This window comes from Phalacrocorax carbo, chromosome 13 (assembly GCF_963921805.1).
Source record: "Phalacrocorax carbo chromosome 13, bPhaCar2.1, whole genome shotgun sequence".
Classification (NCBI taxonomy): Eukaryota; Metazoa; Chordata; class Aves; order Suliformes; family Phalacrocoracidae; genus Phalacrocorax; species Phalacrocorax carbo.
This window is the reverse complement of record NC_087525.1, coordinates 5,376,063-5,393,788: the sequence shown is the minus strand read 5'-3', so window position 1 is coordinate 5,393,788 and position 17,726 is coordinate 5,376,063. Positions and strand designations below refer to the sequence as shown.

Sequence of the window (17,726 nt, the reverse complement as noted above, 5' to 3'; positions counted from 1 at the left end):
GGTGCTCACAAGCCTTGGTTGGGCCTTTCTGAAGGTGCTATCAGCCCTCCAAGCACCTGTCCATGCCCCATGATGGCCAGACAGGGTGGGCTACACGGCATGGACCCCCCTGAGCCAAGGAGTTGCATCCTGGTTGCTCTGGAAAAGCTGTGCGGTGGGGTCAGTTTGGAGATGGCACTGGGCTCTGCCTTCCAGATGCCCTGGGCTAAAGTCACCTTTACGGTGACATTCACGGAGGGTCAGCCATACGTCCCCATGGCTGGGGATGCCCATGGCTCCTCTGCCACCTGCACTGGGTGTTGGTGGGGCTAGAGCTACAAGCTTCAGCATGGGGTGCAGAGCAACTCAGTCCCCAAATGCCCTGCAGACCCAGCGGGGCTGAGGGGACGGGGCTGTGTACTTGCAGCTCATGATTTCTCTTTCTGCGGTCTGATTTTTTGCCTTTCTTTTTTTTTTTTGGCCTTTGTTCTTTAGCAGATTTCCCCCCTCCCTTGCACAAGCCCCGGCCACCCCCTTGCCTGGCCATGAACAGGTTAAGTTTCCTGTTGCTCAAAACAGGATTTCCTGGTGTCGAAAGGCTGAATTCACAGAAGCGCCCAGCTGGGAGGATGGCTTTTCTGAAAGCTTCCGCCTGTGCTCCTGTGCCAGCTCCTGCCAGCCGGGTTCCTCCATGGGGGGAGCCAGAAGGAGAGGTGGTGACCCCACGACCCTGCTCACCGAGGGGGTCCCCGGAGATGATGCTGTACTCCACTTGCCCGCTGGGTCCTGAGTCGCCGTCATGGGCCAGGAAGGTCCAGACACGCGGGCCGGGCTGCCCTTCTGTGACGTCGAAGGGACCCTCGTAGGGCCGAGGGAAGGTGGGACGGTTGTCGTTGATGTCATTGAGATTCACCAGCACCTGTGGTCAGAGCAAGAGGGAGGAGGGCAGTGAAAGGAGAGGGATGGAAAGGGAGACCAGCTCGTTAGCCATGAGTGTGGGAAACCATGGCCATTGTAAAATACCCCCTGTATTTCTGGCTTTGCTGCATTCACCAAACATCCAGCTCACAGTTCAGAGACTCAAACGCATTATTCCCAATCATGCCCATCCTACAGCGACACTATGAAACTCCAGCCACACACAGGTGGGACCCTTTTCAACCTCCAGGCCATGCACCACAATGGAGAAGTCAACGCAAAAGCCAAATGTTCTCCACATTCATATACTGAAACCCAAGCTGGACAGAGAAAAAACAAAGACATGATTTGACCATCAAAGACATGAGTTTGGAAGGCCCGATCTCCGCAGCCAGCTGCACACTTGCTCACCAAGGGCTTAATTCTTAATGCTGAGTAAACTGTAAAAAATTTCCAGTTTGCGTCCTTATTCCAACACAAAATATCACCGATGCCTCTGGCATGTTTCCATTCTTAGCATCCCTTTCCCCAACACACTTAGCTGGCTAGAAATCAATCCTACAGACCTCAGAAGGGGAAAGCATCAACAATTTTAGGACAGAGCAGACCATAGGGTTGCCGGCGAAGCTGGGGATCCAACAAACTTGAGTCTTGCTTTTTAAATAAGTCATACCTCATAGAAGACATTTATATAGATCTGTACTATACTATATTGAAAAGAGTGTTGCCCCCTTGCTTGGCTTCGGGGAACTTGCACAGAGGAGAAGCCCTGCTGAAGGAGAACGGTCTCCGGTGGCTAATAAGAGATTAAGGTTTGATGGTACAGGTGGTTAAGAGAAAGATACTGAAACTGAGGAGCTTTCCGACCTTCTGGGTTTGAAAAGTCCATCAGATTGGTATTTGTTACTGGTTAATCTAATCTTTACAGATGAGTATATCTGAGTATCTGCTCCAGTTTCTAGCAGTGGAGAAAACAAAGGCTGGCATGCTTTATCAGAGTGGATATAACCACTAAACCTCCTCCTAAAAGCTATGTTTTCATACAGTGCTGGCAGAAACTCCCTGGGCTGTGCAGGGAGGATGTTGCCTATCCCTTCTAGCTTTGATACGTGTTGCTGAAGGGGTTTCCAAGTTCATGTCTCTGCTCGGGTCAAGAGCAGGGAAAGCTCTTCCTTCGCCTGCAGTACGCTGGCAGTTGCCACCTTCCCTGATGGCAGTTAAACCCAAGGTCTCGAGGTTTCCGCTGCAGTTTTCCTGGGCCAGGAAGGCATCTCCAGCAGTATCAGATGCACGCATCTGAAGCATGGAGCACAGTGCTGCCAGGCTTGTAGAGCCAGATTTTATCTATGGAAATCTCCCACACTGCTGTGTCCCCTTAAGTTTATCTTTTTTCTTCACACATAAAAAAACTATCTCCTTTAAGGGACTAGAAAATGCTTGGCTCAGTATCTGGGTGAGGCACTATGGTCCGCAATAGGGAGCCAAGGCACAAGATCTAACCAGCCCCTTCCACTTGCAGATCCTAAAATTATTCTGGGCATGGAAAAGTCTGCCCTACAACTCATCAACTTTTTGTTTCGGTCACAAAAATAATCAGTGTATTCAATTCCTGTAAAACATTTGCTTTGGAGCCGCTAATCTGCCCTCCCTACACTTTGAGCAGTGCACTAGGTTCACATGACTGCAGCCCAGGAGAAATGGAAGAGCTATAGTGAGAGGCAGCAAAAAATAGTAGAGGCATTAAATAACTTCCATACAAGGAATGAAAAAGGAATTTAAAAAGCAGATAAATAATCTGAGAAGATAAAGATGAAGCAGAAATTAATGCTTTGGCAATGCTTTACTGCCTACAGTCCCTTTAGGCAAGAAGAACCAAGGGAACCTCTAAAGCAATATAATGCAACTTAAAAGCAATTCAGGGAATTTCTTGTTTCTGCCTTCGCATGACCAAATAACTGGGCTAATTAACCCACAAGCGTCCCTTGCCCACGTCCCTGTTTTGCAACCCCTATGAGGGAGTAGCGTTGCAGCAACTGGGCAAACTGGCCGCAGCTGGGAAAAGCAACCGATGACCGCTGGTAAAAGTGACAGGTGACCACTGGGAATCCCGGAATCCCAGGTTGGAAGGGACCCCAGGGATCATCTAGTCCAACCTTTCTAGGTAAAAGTACAGTCTAGACAAGATGGCCCAGCACCCTGTCCAGCTGACTCTTGAAAGTGTCCAATGTGGCCAAGAAGATGATGTGAAACTGCTCGCTTGCCGGGGAACTCCTTGACCCCGCAAAGGCCGCAGTGTCGCAACCCTGACAGCAGCTCCTTACCGTGGTGGTCGATGTCAGCCGGCGCGAGATGATGGGGCACTGGTCAGTGGCGGTAACGATCAAGGTGTAGCGGCCGTGGCTGATCTCATAGTCCAGCTCCTTCACTGTGCGGATCTGCCCCTGCAAGGTGAAGGGAGAGTGGCCAGAGTGAGTGGAGCGGGATGGGGGCATGGCCTGGGTGGGGCTGGCATCCTTACTGACCATGGCACTGTCAATGTGGAAGGTACCCAAGATGTTGCCTTCGGTGATGGCGTACACAACTGTGCCATTGGGTCCCTCGTCCCGGTCCAGGGCCTGCACGGTGACGAGGGTGGCGTTGAGCGTGGCGGGACCTTCGTCGAGGGTCACCTCATACAGCTGCTGCCGGAAAGCGGGAGCGTTGTCGTTCTCGTCCAGGATGGTGACATACACCGTGGTGGAGGCCTGCGGGATTGGGGGACATCACGTTAAGCACTGTGAAGGGATTTGCTCCACAACCCCTGGAGCTGGCTGGGGAAGGCTGGACCTGTCAAGGTCAATGACCAATGTGGGCTCAACCCTGCCAAGGACACAAACAGGATGCAGGGCTCAGAATGAAATGAGCCGTGGCTGCAGATGCATCTCCAGGTAATGGTTGGGTACAGCGATTAAATCACACTCTTGTTCCCAAGCAAAGCATGTCTCTGTGGGATCCTTCTGCTTTTCACCCGATTTTTACCATCACACTGGAGAGCAGCCCATGGCAGAGGTAAAGCCGGAGGTTTAACCCCATCATGCCTTGCTGCCTTTGGAGGAGGCCTGTGTGAGTCCTCACCTTGACATTGAGGACTCCTTGGTCGTTATTACCGTGGTGGCAACATGGTAGGGTGGAAAGTACCTCGAGATGATGCTGCCATGGCTCAGGAGAAGAATAAAAATGAGCATCTCAGACACCCGGCCCCTTCTCCCTCTGGTCCCATCATCTACCTGATAACCCCAGTTTCATCTCTGGTCAGGCTCAGCCTATCCTGACCCGCCTCCAGCTGTATCTGACCCTGCACAGGCACTTGGATATCCTTACTGAAGCTTGTCTTCTGGTTGTATCACCATGAGGCACACCTGGGGATGGGGAGGTGACAAGAGTGTGCGACCCTGCCTAAGGGCTCAGCTCAGAGATGGGGGCTCGGGACAGATAAACCATTTTATTGGAGTCTCTGGACTTTGTGTCTACACCTTCCGCCAGCAACAAATTTCTTCCTGCCAGAGAAGAGTTATATTTTTGACAAGAGCATCACAGACATGTTTGCTGTAAAAACCACAAAGCCACACATAATTAGCTACTTTTCTGTCTCACTGCATGCTCCAAATTCAGAGCAGGTTAGCAGCAAATGTTCCTGTGGTTTGCAAACCTCCACGTGTCTACGGGCTCCGCTTTCCAGGGAGCAGGTGCCTGCCTGCACTGTTTGAAACAAGGTGGCCGGAGAGTTTGTTAATGCCTTTTGAATTTGAAGTGAAGCTCCAGGAGTTACGTGGGTCGGCCAGTGGTGCTGCTTTGCGATTTGAGGGCAGAGTAAGGCTCCCCGCCCTGTGCAGATAGGCCTTCTGGGGGGGCCGGGGAGAGGGGGTGGATGCTTTGCTCCCCTTGTTTTGGGGGAAGCTCCATTCCCTTCCCTGAGTTGGCACCGCTTTGAATTACCCTTCCCTGTACCTGCCTCCTGTTCATCCCAGGAGGGTTTCTGCCCACTTAATCCTCACAAACACAGGAAAAACAATAATTACAAGGAAAGTGCGCTTTAATCAAGCAAGCTGGATGTTGGGCCAGGGGATCAGCTCCCACCTGGGAAAGTATGGGGACCAGCACCTAGCTCCTTATGGCTGAGCACCTACAGCTCCGCTGGCACAGTGAGCATCCTCCTCAGCTACCTCCTGTGCACCCCGAAAACGCGTGCAGGGGGACCTGCTTGCTCTAAGCTACACCCTGAGATGCTGTAAGGGGAAAAAAACCGAGCAGATGCACGCGCTGCTGCCCAAACGGGTGGGGACTGAAGTGTCATCCATCCGTGGGTGCCCTGTGGGGGTGCTGCCGCGCCCCCCCCAAGCCACCCGCAGCTCCCTGCCACATCTCACCTCCTGGGGGTGCTCTCAGTTCTCTCCAGTGCTGCATGCAATATCTCAATGAAATTTCCTGTGTATGCAAGTCCGGCTGCCGCTGCGGGGCTGCTCAGAGTGTACGGGCGGCTCCGGAGAGGCAAGCACCCCCCGGCCGCCCCAGCCGCAATGGAGGTGACGTCCCCCGGGCCCGGGCTGCTGCTGGCCATCTTCTGCCTGCTCGCTTCCCACGGTAAGCTCCCGCTCGCTTTCCTCTCCTCCCAGCGCAGAGAAACTCGCTTCGCCGGGGCACCACGTCTGCCCAGCCCAGGGCTGTGCCTCGGCATGAGGAATTTGGGGCATTTCAGGGATTATTTACTTTCTTACCCTGTCATTTCAGAGTGTGTGTGTGGGATCAAGTCAGCATTTCATGTGATGCTGGTTGTGTTGGGGGAAAGAGGCCACAGGGGAGCTGCCTTTTTAAAACTCTGGGATTGGGTTTTCCTCCTTCCTCCTTCGCTTTGATTTCGTGTGTGGAAGGAAAGCAGCACCCCCTGTCCCTGCCAGCCCCCCACCGAGGATCCTGAGCTGGCAAAGCTGCCCTGTTCCAGCACGGCACTTTGCCCCGGCCGTGCAAGAGTGAAAGGAGCCTTTCATCAGCCCCCAGGGGAGTGGAGAGAGGCGGTTTGTGCGATGCCCTCTCTAAGGATGCTCCGCTCCATCGTAATTGCTGGGATGTGCCAGGCAGCTTCTCCGGGTGGGCAGCCAGCCGGGCCAGAACCACCGTGTGCGGCTGCTGAGTTTCCCTTCCCCTGAGCGAGCGCTTCCCAGCGCTGGAAGCTCGCCAGCTGCTCGCCAGCATGGCGGGGGAATGCTCTGGGAGGGGGGGGGTTGCTGCACGCCTGACTCTGCACCATACCGGGGCCCTGGGGCCAGGTGGTGAAACAGGGGCGGTGGCAATTAAAACCACAGTTCGTCTGTCAATGAAGGGTAAGAGAACGAAGCTGGGAAGGGCCGTGTTCACTCCCTGCTGCGAGCGGGCAGAGGATGAGCACCCTGTCAGCCTTGGCTTCTCCCTCTGTCCCGGGATAGCAAAACAACTGCCTCCACGATTTCTGCTGGCGTATTCCCCAGGAAGAAATGATGCTCCCCTGCGAAGGGGCACGGGGTCCTTTCTCCTCTTTCCTCTGGAACAACAAGGCTGGTGCCGACTGAAGTGTGCTTTGCTTCTCACTCGTGCCTCTCGGCATCAGGGAGAGATTCTCAGCAGCTCCATGAGGCTTTAGATTATTTCATTGACGTATCTGGTGTGCTGGGACTGACCATCAAGCCTTCTGTGGTGCAACGAGCTTGGACACCGACGGTCAACATGAGCCTGGTGCCAGAGGAACTGAGCTTCGCGCAACCATGTGCCTGCCAAAACTTTCTGTCCCCCCTGACTAATTTTAGCAGGGCTTGATGGAGAAGTAGAGGGCTTGGAGACATCCAGCTCCTACGCAGTTTGGGGACACTGGCATCTAGGTGGATGGGGAAGCGGCTCCTTTCCATGCAAGTGATGGCAGCTGAGCCGGGCCTTCCAAAATTGCATCCCAAGTGCAAACCCCATGCTGTGACCCTGTCCCCAAGCCGGGCTGTGCTGGAAGAAGAGCAAGACAGGTCACTCTGGCAGGTGCAGCAGCAACAGGCTGCTCTCCCCACGGCCTGAATGGTGGGTACCCGGGGAGCAGCCCTGCTGCTGAGAGGTCATTTGGCTCCTCAGGGTGCGGGAGACGAGGGCTGTTAACACGGGCATCGCTGGCATCCTCAGTAAGTTTCTTCTCTCCTCTTTATTTTCCTGCCGTAAGTACTTGTGCTGAGGTACTGATGCCCCCGCACATCTCACCTGGCTGATAACTCTGAAGCGTAATGACAGCACAGTGACGATGGCGCTTGCAGCACTTTCATGTGAGGCTGCTACAAAGGCTCCTAGAAGAGGAATTAAAGCCTGGTTCCTTGCTCCGGCACTCCTCTGCGGCTGGTGAGCCTCTCCAAAGGCTGCAGCCATCCCACCCAGATTTTCCTGGAGTGGGAAGAGGTGGCATGATGTGGAAATCGTTTTGTAAGTCACAGGAGCGTAAATCAAACACCTGCTTGCCAGAGCGAGGAACCAAAATTAGGAGAAGCAGCCAGGAGAGGCTTTTGGTCACCAACCCAGAACTTGGCAAGAAATCCTGTTTTATTTAAGTTGTTGGTTGGAAAAGCAACAGAGGCTCCTTAGCATTGGTGCTTTTTTGCATTTCATTTTCTCTGCAAGGAGAGCTCCCAGGCTTCAAGCTAGGCAGTGGTGCCGGCACCGGGGATGCAGCAGTGCTGCACTGGGCTCTGTTTCACACCAGTGCAACGCCGCGGGTTGGAGACTAAGATAACGAGGTGCCAAAGAGGAAGAGGGGCACTTTTGGCACCTGCCTGAGGCCTGCTCTGTCTTTACCAGATGGTGACAAGACGACAGCTCTCGGCTCGGACCCTGATGGGTCCAGGCTCTCTCAGCCAGAGACGCGCGGAGACAGGCATCTGGTGTTATCTGGCATTCGCCAGCGGCGCTGACTTCAAAGGGAATGGTCCGACCGGGATGGGATGGAGCCAAACCTGGCATGGAAGAAGCTCACAGCACCCGAGGGAGATTAAGATCCACGAGTTTTAGTGTAAAGATGCTGACAGAAGACATGTCTTCCTGGCACCATCTGGCACCTAGCATGGCTTTAAAACCTGGTTACCTCTTGGGGAGGGAACAACCTCCCTGGAGCTGCTATGGGGCATGTCATGCCTTGCCATCTCTCCTCTCCAGCTGTTTTCTCTTCCACTCGATGGCTTTTGGAAGGCTTCCTCTGCTCGGGAGAAAGAAGAGAAGTTGGTAATGCTGAAGGCTTTGCACACGTGGTACTCTCTGCCCCTCCCTGTGGCTGGGTGCTGCTGCCGAAAGCGTGGGCTGTGTTGACTTTCCATCCAGACGGTTCCCATCAAGCCCCGGAGGTGGAGGCTGGATGGCTTAGTAAGGCACAGCTTTGCAAACTGTGCGGGGACGAGCGGGACAGCCCCATTTTATTTGTGTGCGTGTGCGTATGTGTAAAACAAAGACTCCCGCAGATACTTTTGCAAGGTGTTGGAAGTGTAGCTTCCTCCAATAGAGCCCTGGCTTCCCCTCTGCTGGCTCCCAGGGGACCCACAATGTGAATGGGGCACTTCCTGTTGCAGCAGGTATCGAGAAGCACATCTGAGGTGCCTTTTGTGCTTGGAACGCTGACAAGGAGGTGGGGGACCTGCTCCACCGTGTGACAAACCCCAGCCAGCCTGGCCAGGCATCCCGGCCCCAGCAGCACCCAAGGATGGGGACCAGCCAGGGCTTGAAAACAAGCAGGAACAGGGCAGCGTTGAGCTCAGGCCATGCAAACCTCTGCCCCAGAGCAGCCCCGGGGATGCGCTGCTTCACGTGCCGTGGAGAGCTGGCTGAGGCGCCTGCAGGAGGCCGGAGTGATCAGCCGGAGTGGTTCAGCAAAGGTCACGGCATCCCCAGCTCTGTGGGACTCCTCGATACCATGTGCTGCAGACCAGGGCCGGGGGGTGGGGTGGGGTGGGGAGGGCGGGTCCGAAGGGGCAGATCCCCTCCCGAAACCCTCCTCTCCCTGCAAAGCACCCTCAGGCAGGCTGCCGGGACTTGGGGGCTTCATGGCTGTTTTTACAGGGCTTGGAGATCACCAGCGTCCTAAAACCCATAAATAACCATGAGGGGTGGAAGGCACGGGTGACATTTTCACTTTCACTCTCTCAAGTGGAGCTCTGTGTCAGGGCGGTGACCCTGCCCAGAGGAGGATGCTCTCCGGGAGGCCTGGCAACGGGGAGCCTCTCGCCCGCTGGATGGCTTGCGGGCAGCACAGCACACCTCACCTGTGATTGACGCCCGCCCTATATAGCAAGCGAAAAACCTCAAAGTGAAACAGTGGTGGAGCTAATGGCACAACAGGATGTTACCAAAATACAAGAACATCTCGTATCATACCATCTTCTCTGTTGCAAAGCACCCCCAGGAACCTCCCTTTTTTTCAATAATTTAAAGAAAAAGAACCCAGAGTCTGCTTTTTCTTCAGCTTTCAAAGGTGATGTTTGCAATTCTGCAAACACAAAGTGGTGGTGGGGCCAAAGCACCAAAGACTCGCCCATATTTGCTCTTTTCTCTCCCCTCGTGCACAGCTCCCCTTGCCCACCGGTACCCTCCACCGGCATGCTGAGACGGGACCAGTAACACTGCGGTACGCTCCTCTGCTTCCCTCCATCCCGCCCCCCGACACGCTCCTGCACCTCTGCCAGGCTTCCCATTACATGTTTTGCAACCAGCAGCAGTTAGGGATTTCTTTCTGAAAATTGTTTTCATTTTCAAGCAGCTCCTCACAGTCGGCGTTGGCCAGTTCCCCCTTCTTCTCCCCAAAGGCTGAAAAACAAGCAGGGTGGGACCCACGCCCCGCCTGATCTCGTGGGGTGGGGGGGTGGGGGGGTTGGGGGGGCGCAGGCTCCTCCTAGCTTTTTTTTTTAATCTCCTTTTTATTTGCAGCTGGCTCAGCACCACTTGTATTTCCTCATTTGCAAGCCGTAGCCTCCTGCTGCCCTGCTTTGCAGTGGTCTGATGCCCCATAAGCAGGCGTCTGGGGCAGACCCCTACCTCCCTGCCCCACGCTGCCCTGCTCTGCCAGCTCTTCCAGCCCTGGGCAAACTTCTGCCTCCCTGCTGCTATTAAAAACTGATGCATAGCTATATTTAAAGCATGCCTCTCCTCCAGGGCTTGTTTCTAAGGTGAAGTTGTGCTCCCAGTCCTGCTGGGATGCCACTATAGAGCAAGCGAAGGGCTCACGCTGCGCTTCCAATCTCCCTGCCCTTGGGATATGGGGAGCTCATGAGTTTTTCCTGCCCTAAGGGCACAGGTGGCGGCTTTTCTCCCTCTGCCTGCAGGCTGAATGCTCTCCGTAACCCCTAACCATCCCTCTGCCAACACCAGTGGTGGGGTTTGCGGTGCTTGTCTGGGGAGGGATCCCCATATTGCTATAAACTCAGGGTAAACCCAGGGCCGTAGGGTCTGACCCAGCCGCTGTGCCTTCTCCCTGGCAGGAGGGCCAGCAGCGTTGCTGATTACCACCCCGTACTCGCTCTGCGTCTGTCCCGAGGGCCAGAACGTCACCCTGACCTGCCGGATCAGCGGTCCCCTCGCCGACCGCCACGACCTCCTCTACAAGACCTGGTACTTCAGCAGCAACGGCGACCAGAGCTGCTCGGAGAAGAAGCACATCCGCAACATTACGGAGAAGGAGCTGCACCATGACGCAGGCAGGCACCACGAGCTGCCGGGCAACGGCACCCAAAAATCCCCTCTCGCGGGGCAAGCCAGCCATCACGGGGTGGAATTTGTCCCTGACCACCACGGTGCCTTTCACATCGTGGTGATGAACCTGACACTGCAGGACAGTGGGAATTACTGCTGCTACGCTGTGGAGGCCAAGCGGGAGCACGGCAAGCCCCACACCGTGCAGGTCGCGCATGGCTTCGTGGAGCTGCAAATCCAGCAAGGTGAGGGGGGCAAGGGGAGCCCCTGCCAGTCCCGCGCCCGTGCTGGGGCGCATCAGGGCAAGGTGGCAGGTAAGGGCTGGTCGGCGATGCTGGGGTGCAGCATCGAGGCTGGGGAGCCAGGGCATGCTGTTGCTGAAAGCCCAAGCCATGCTGCAAGAGTCAAAGAGCAGCAGATGTTGAAGGTTTGACTCAGGGCCAGAGAGCGCTGGAACATTTAAAAAAAAAAAACAACAAAAAAAAATCCAAAACACCCAGAAAAAATAAATCAAGAGGCTGGAATGTAATAAAATCTGTGCTACATAGTTTCACTGATCTTCCTCAACCTCTTTCTCTAAGAGAGGAAAACAAACCTCAAAATAAAAGGAGCTGGCTGGTGGGCAAGGCCGAGTGTAAGGGCTGCAGGGGTTGCTTGGGTCACAGGGCTGGTAGATAACCTCGGGGCAACAGCCCAGCAGAGACAGCTGCCCGGGGAGGCGTGAGCTGGAGGGGGATGCATCCTCTGCCCTTGACTTACAACATTAGGATAGATACTTTTAGACCAAAAAAATCCACCAGCCTGCATGGCCAGGGACAGGCCCTGCCAGGGAAAAGGGGTCTTGCAGCAGGAATCTCGGCATAAGTCCCAGGATTAAACTCTTGCTTTGGTTGAATTTTCTCGGTACTGGTGAGCAAAGGCAAGCGCAGCTAGCAGGTGTGGGAGCTCTGTGGTACCTGAGTGAATCCCCTGAGATCTAACACGCTTTTCTCTTCTCCTCCGCAGGCAGAGGAGGGCTTCAAAACTGCACGTTTCATACTGCCATCAGCAAAGGTAAAGGGAAAAAAAACCCTCTCTCCATTGCACTGCTCACCGTCCTGGCCTGTGTATTTCACTAGGGTTGGCCACTTGCTATGGACACACCAGTGTCCAGATGCAACTTCACAGACAGGTGTTGGGAGAGTGATTTCCAAGGCTGTCCCCATGGGGTGCATCTGACAGGCACGTCCTCAGGCTAAGGAGAGCCTCCTTTGGCCTGTTTCCATGGCACCCGACGTGACTGTCCTGAAGCCTGTGGAGATCATTCACCTCACAGTTATAAAGCATCTGAAACCCCCCCCCCCCCAAAAAAAAAGCAATTGGGGATTTAGCAGCCGCTGCCAGAGTAGATGGGAAGGGACAGAAAGGTAAAGAGTCACAGGAACATCTTGCAACACCCTGCCGCCATCCCAAGCCCATGCCACCTCTCTCTGAGCAGAGATGCTCTAGCAGGGGAAACCCAGATCTTGCTTGAGTGCTCAGACAACATGAGGCTCCCCCGGTGCTGTGTCTAGATGCTGCAGGTGCCCACACTTTGCTATGCAGGGGGACTCTCCGTGGGTCACTGTCTACTCCCATTTGCTGGCTGCTAAACGGGCAGATTTTGCTAAAATTGGTTTGCAGCACTGCTGAGGCCAGCCCAGCCATAGGAAACTGCACCATCCTCCCCATGAGTAGTGCTTTCTGCCTCAAACCCTCAGTCCCAGATGCTGGGACGCCCTGTCCTGCTGGGCAAAAAAGGGGGAAAAAAAAATCGCTCCCCTGCAAACATACCCAGAGCAAGAGGCTGCTTCCCCAAAGAGATGTGCAGGAGAGGAGGGCTTGAGCTGAATCTGCCCTTGATTTAGGCAGCCCTCGACCCTGCTGCAAGCCGTCCCACATGGACCTTGGTGGCCACAGATGTGCACAAAAGCTGCCAGCACTTCTGGAAAGCCTTTCTGCTGACTTCAAGGGCTTTATCAGGGCCCTGCTTCTCTCCTCAGGTCTTGAAGACCAAAGACAGACCTTGGGGTGTCCTCCAGCAATGAAGGACTTTGGTCAAGGTCCTAAACTGATGTCTCAGAGCTTATCTCCACAACTAGCAATGCATCCCAGCGTGAATCCCACTAAGAGCAGACCACCCGTGTGTGCAGGAGTCATGTCGCATCAGGCATGGGGCAAAGCCGGTGTTGCCACATGCTTCTGCTATGGCTTGAGGAAACCAAGGAAACACAAAGCAAACCCTCCCCACTGCCAGCTCCAGCTCTGTCCTCTTCTGTTGCAGATATCACGGCTGCCGCTCTGGCGACAGGTGCCTGCATTGTGGGCATCCTCTGCCTGCCCCTCATCTTGCTCCTGATTTACAAGCAGAGACAAGCGGTCAGCAGCAGACGTACGTACCCTCCCCTCGCCAGCCGCCAGCGGGGACACCCATCTCTTCTCCCGGGCTGCATCAGCTTGGCCTTTATGGGATGGAACGTGTCCCGCTGGGGCCAGTGGGTTTGGCTGCCCCGAGTCCCACAGGCACCATGTAAGGTAGCTCAAAGTGAGGTCCCTGCCAGGTGTCTCCTGCAAAGCAGTCCTTGGAAGGGCTGGGCATGCCTGCAGGCTGCGGCGAGGAGTAGGAGAGGGACCTGCGGCACCTGCAAGGCACCCCGGGAGCGTGCTGGGGGCACTCAGGCTGCAAAGATGCTGCCAGGCCCCCTCCCCGCTGAGTCCTTTCCTCCCCATCTGCTGTGGGAGCAGGCTCGTATACTCATCCCTCTCTCCACCACACAGCCAAAATAGCACTTTTGCCTCCGGAGTGATTGAAAAAGCATTATTCATGCTTTTGCTCCCCCATCTTTAAAAAGACCACTTACATTTCTATGGCAATAGGACTGCAGCAGGCCACCTCTCTCCCCACTGCCCCAGCCCTAGAAAACCAGGCAGCGCCGAGGTGCAGCCAGCTGCCGGCTCCTGCCTGCACTCTGCTCCCAGGGATTTCAGTAATTAAGCAGAAAGGGGCAATACCTTGACCGGCAGAGCCATTTCATCAGGCCTTGGGGAAGCCAGGGGCCCTGCGGTTTCTCTCACTGAGCTCGGTGGGCAGCTGCGTGGCTCTGAGCACATCCTTTGGAGAAGTGGTTTTGCAGCAGCAGCGGGCATGATGCCAGCCACGAGAACAGGAACTGCACTTTCGATATCCACCCTTGGCCAGAAAGACTGGTTGCATGCCTTCGTGCATCCATTTTGCCATGGCTGGGGTGCAGCTCCTCCCCTGTGCCGCAAAGCATCACCTGGATGCTATTTAACCCAAGAGGGAAGGCAAAACTCGGAGGGACTTGCTTCTGGGGTCTCTCCGGAGAAGCACTGTTTGTTACTGGCATTGGAAGGGAAAATAAGCCCGATCAGCTAGCTACAGGTTATTTCCACCAGGTGCTTTCCACCGGTATGGTCTGGGCCAAAACTTGTGCAGCTCAGCTGCGGATATTCACTGTGCAGCCACCTGGCACACCCGAGCTGTGGGATCTGCTGCGGCTATGGCAAAGGGGATGAGGAAATAAATAACAGGGTACTGCTCAGACAAATGCAGGGGCAGCCGAACACCAGGGTGGTGCTTTGCCCCAGGAAGGCGTCCTGGGCAGGTTGTGGGAGCATCCAGGGATGAGCAGGGCCAGGCTGCAGCCCAGGCACCACAGCTGTGCCTCGCCTTGCCTTGTGCTGGTGGAAGCACCTCCTTCCCCTTCTTTGGAGCCTGCAGTTTCAATCTGGGAGGAGGTTGGGCTGGGGAGTAAGCAAGGCAGGAGGCTGCAGGCAGCAGGGATGTGGAAAGGGAGGTTTGGGTGCAAAGAAGAGGCTGATGCTGAAGAAGGGAGAAAGGGAGGGCGGAACGCAGAGGAAGAGGAGGAATTGGATGTGGATGAGACACCAGAAAAGTGCTGGCAGTGGGTCTGGGTTTGACATTGGGCATCACGCTGCCAGTGCGCACACCAACTGTTTTGTCTTTGGCAGGTGCCCATGAGCTCGTCAGAATGGAGAGGTGAGGAAATTCACGTGCTTCCAGCTCTCCCTGACCTCCTCACACCGCCTCTACCCACATCCCAGACCCCTCAATGGTCTTGTCCTCTCCTCCCCTCCTCTTAAAGCCGGAGCCTATCCTCGCAGGCAGAGTGAGGGGGATGCTGGCAGCACCCACGCCCAGGGTCCTGTCCCTTTCTGGGCAGCTGCTGTTTCTCTTCCCTCTCTCCGAGTGGGAAGTGCCTCCTTTCTTTTTGCCTGTGCCAAGGGTATGTGTCTCCCCACGCCCTAGGAGAGCTCTAAACCGTGGTGCCTTTTGCCTAAGCTTCCCCTGCTGCAGCAGGCTCCCCGCTTGCTCTCAGCCAAGGTGCCACCACCTGAACCTGCTCCCTGCCCTGCTTGGTTGTTCGCAGTGCTTAGCCGAAACCCTGGGGGTAAAAAAGGCTCCTGAAACAAAAATGCGAATCTCCAGCCCTGACACCCTCTCCTCTCCTGCAGCAGCCCCCAGGGCATCGAAAACCCTGTCTTCGAGGCAGTCCCCTCAGTGAGCACGGAGCCACGGCCCCGACCCCAGCTCTCCTACATGGCCAGCCGGCAGCCCTCTGAGTCTGGCCGGCACCTGCTCTCCGAGCCTGGCACCCCCTTGTCCCCCCCCGGCCCTGGGGACTGCTTCTTCCCAACACTGGGTGAGTGACTGGTGATGCTGAGCCCCCATGGGGACCAGTGCTGGGGGAATGGGAAGGAAAGAGGCAGCCAGGGGGGTGAATGGGAAAGTTGGGGTTAAATATCGGCTGCAAACTGTGCATTATGTGGGACATCAAGTCCCAGGGCTTTGAAGATGGGAAGGACCCAAGGCTGCTTCTTCCAGTGCAGTCAATGAAAGCAGAGTTTGGCCGCTTCCCAAAGTGCGTCCCCGCAGCTGCAAGCCAGACTAATACGCCTGGTCTGCCCTTTTCCAGATCCTGTTCCCGACTCACCAAATTCCTTGAAAGCCTAAAGACCGCGGAGGAAACCACATCCCCCAGACAAAGCTGGGAGAGGCCAGGCAGCTGCTGCACCGTGCTCACCCAGCTGAGACCTCTCCGGGAGGACAGCGTCGCCACAGGCAGAAATGCCTTAAAAAATGAAGCTGAGTGCAGGAGCCCTGTCCTCATCTCCTGTCCTGGCTCTGCCCTCAGGCTGGAAGTGAATTTGTCTTGCCTGGATTTCAGTTTTTAAGCTGAAAATTGGGGGTGCAGAGAAGGAAGAACAACCCACACCTGCAAACATCCCCAAGGATTTAAGTTATTGCCAGGAGTTTAAGCTCTGCAACATCAACCTGTTTCTGCATCTTTGACTGAACATCCTCTTTGGGAAGGGATGGTAAAGTACTGTATCCACCACGAGACAGAACAGAGTCACCTTTGTCTTTGCAAAACAGGAAGGGGAGAGGCTCCCTGCTGCTGACAGAGCCCTCCTTCCCCACCAGCCTTCTGACACAGCCATGGATTTGGGAAGCTGCCGCATTATCTGCTGGACACACATCGGGAGGAGCTTTATTTCTGCTTCAATTTTATCCTCAGCTTGGGATCGGGGAATTCATCTTCCTGTTTGTTCCATTACTATTTGAGATTAAAAGAAAAAAATGGTATTTATGGGTTTTGCTTGGTTTTGGTTTTTTTTAATGTCTGTAAATTAGAAAGTTCATCTGAAGGGTGTTGGAGGGTGTTCCCGTGATGTGGCCAAGAGCCCCTGCGGAGAGGCGGAGGCAGGACACACAGTGGGCAGTGAGAAAATGCTCCGGCTGGCTTCCCCCCATCCTCCTGGGGCCAGCACGGCCTGAGCAGCCATCCCCGGGGCCACTGCCTTCAGGGACCATCCCGGAGCCACCCCGGGAGAACCCTGTGATACCCCAGGGGATGCGGGTGCCCTTACAGCATCCTCCATCCAAACGCAGCACCCTGGCATCGCTTATTCAAAAGAAGCCATGAGTCAGGCTCCGGTGTGACTCAGTCCCTGGCAAGGAGATAAAACCTTGTGGTAGACACTTACTCAAAGGGCGTGTTTGGTTTTTTTTCCCTCTTGTTTCTGTTTTTGTTGTAAAGTGGGGAAAAAATTGCCACTAGATAAACATAAACATTAGTCATACCAAAACAGCATCAGACCTGAGCAATACCAGAGTATCCCAGGCAGCACGCTGAATTTTCACACTACGTGGCTGGAGGAAACAGTGTTTGCCTCTGCAGTCGGTTGGGTACACCCTGGCCTGCTGCAGGGTTTGATTAATCCAGTGTTGGCTTCAACAAGAGCAACATCAAGATGGTCCAGTCAGGCAGAGGGATAAAGGTGAGGCCAGCACCGACGCCCCCACTGCGGATGTAACTTCCTGAGCACGGGATTCGTGCTTTATCGCCATCCAGGGCTCAGCCCCTTTCCAAGATTTGCTGGGGAAGCTCACCCAGTGCCTCTGGCACTTCCCTCTCCCCATCCCAGTGGCTGCAGCTGGAAAGGCACGTGGGGGATTTGCCTGTCCACTGGTCCTAACCTTTCTGAAACCCTCTCTGAGTCTCTCCGCTTGCTATCCTAACCCTAACGAATGCACTCTTTGATGACAGAGTAAAGCTTTGCTGGAAACAGGTTTCTCTCTGTGCTACAAGAATTCCAGTTTTCGGGATGCCGCGTGCAGCAGACGTGTGCGGTAGGCAGGCAGAGGTGAGCTGAGAAGCCACATTCTCTGCCAGAGGCACCGGTGCGGCACATCAGGGCGCTGTGTGCCATCAGGAACCATTTCCCACCTGGAAACCTGGCCAGAAGGAAAACTGAAGACCTTCAGGGGAAAGAGGTGGTGGCTACCCAGCCTTCCACACATGCTGGAGCCGGAGCCCCAGCGTGCTGCGTGCTGGCACCCCACCTTGGCCCCACCACCGTGGCCCCCACCACTTGGTGGAGAAGATGGCACTGTGCTGCGGGTGCTGACGGCGAAGGTGACCCAGCAAGGCGCTCGTGCCCTCACAGACCTTGCCAGCTGCCGCCAGCTCTTGCAAGCGCATGGCTTGGGAACGCACGTCGAGCTGGTGCTCTGCTGCTGGCTTTTTTCCGCCGCATCAGCACTCAGGGCTTCG

The 17,726-nt window shown here is 55.2% G+C and overlaps 2 protein-coding genes across 3 annotated transcripts in view; one reads left to right on the top strand and one right to left on the bottom strand.

The window, feature by feature from the left end:
• CDH23 (cadherin related 23) overlaps positions 1-17,726 on the bottom strand; it is a 204,714-nt gene that overhangs the window by 15,327 nt on the left and 171,661 nt on the right. For both annotated transcript variants that reach the window (XM_064464641.1, XM_064464642.1), the window contains exons 37-39: positions 3,420-3,641; positions 3,219-3,338; positions 718-898 (exon numbers count right to left, since the gene is read on the bottom strand). In XM_064464641.1, coding sequence (XP_064320711.1) covers positions 718-898; positions 3,219-3,338; positions 3,420-3,641 — 523 coding nt within the window. The remainder of the gene's footprint in view (positions 1-717; positions 899-3,218; positions 3,339-3,419; positions 3,642-17,726) is intronic.
• Positions 5,353-16,255, top strand: VSIR (V-set immunoregulatory receptor). Its single transcript, XM_064464639.1, has 7 exons — positions 5,353-5,517; positions 10,398-10,853; positions 11,614-11,661; positions 12,911-13,018; positions 14,620-14,647; positions 15,124-15,311; positions 15,585-16,255. The coding sequence occupies exons 1-7, from the start codon at positions 5,454-5,456 to the stop codon at positions 15,620-15,622; spliced, it is 930 nt and encodes a 309-aa protein (XP_064320709.1). The 5' UTR covers positions 5,353-5,453; the 3' UTR covers positions 15,623-16,255.

Bases quoted from the DNA above. Each gene is read 5' to 3' on its own strand.
- VSIR (XM_064464639.1), top strand. From the start codon at position 5,454: ATGGAGGTGACGTCCCCCGGGCCCGGGCTGCTGCTGGCCATCTTCTGC. The intron at 5,518-10,397 runs GTAAGCTCCCGC...TCTCCCTGGCAG, and splicing joins CTGCCTGCTCGCTTCCCACG to GAGGGCCAGCAGCGTTGCTG. The intron at 13,019-14,619 runs GTACGTACCCTC...TGTCTTTGGCAG, and splicing joins ACAAGCGGTCAGCAGCAGAC to GTGCCCATGAGCTCGTCAGA.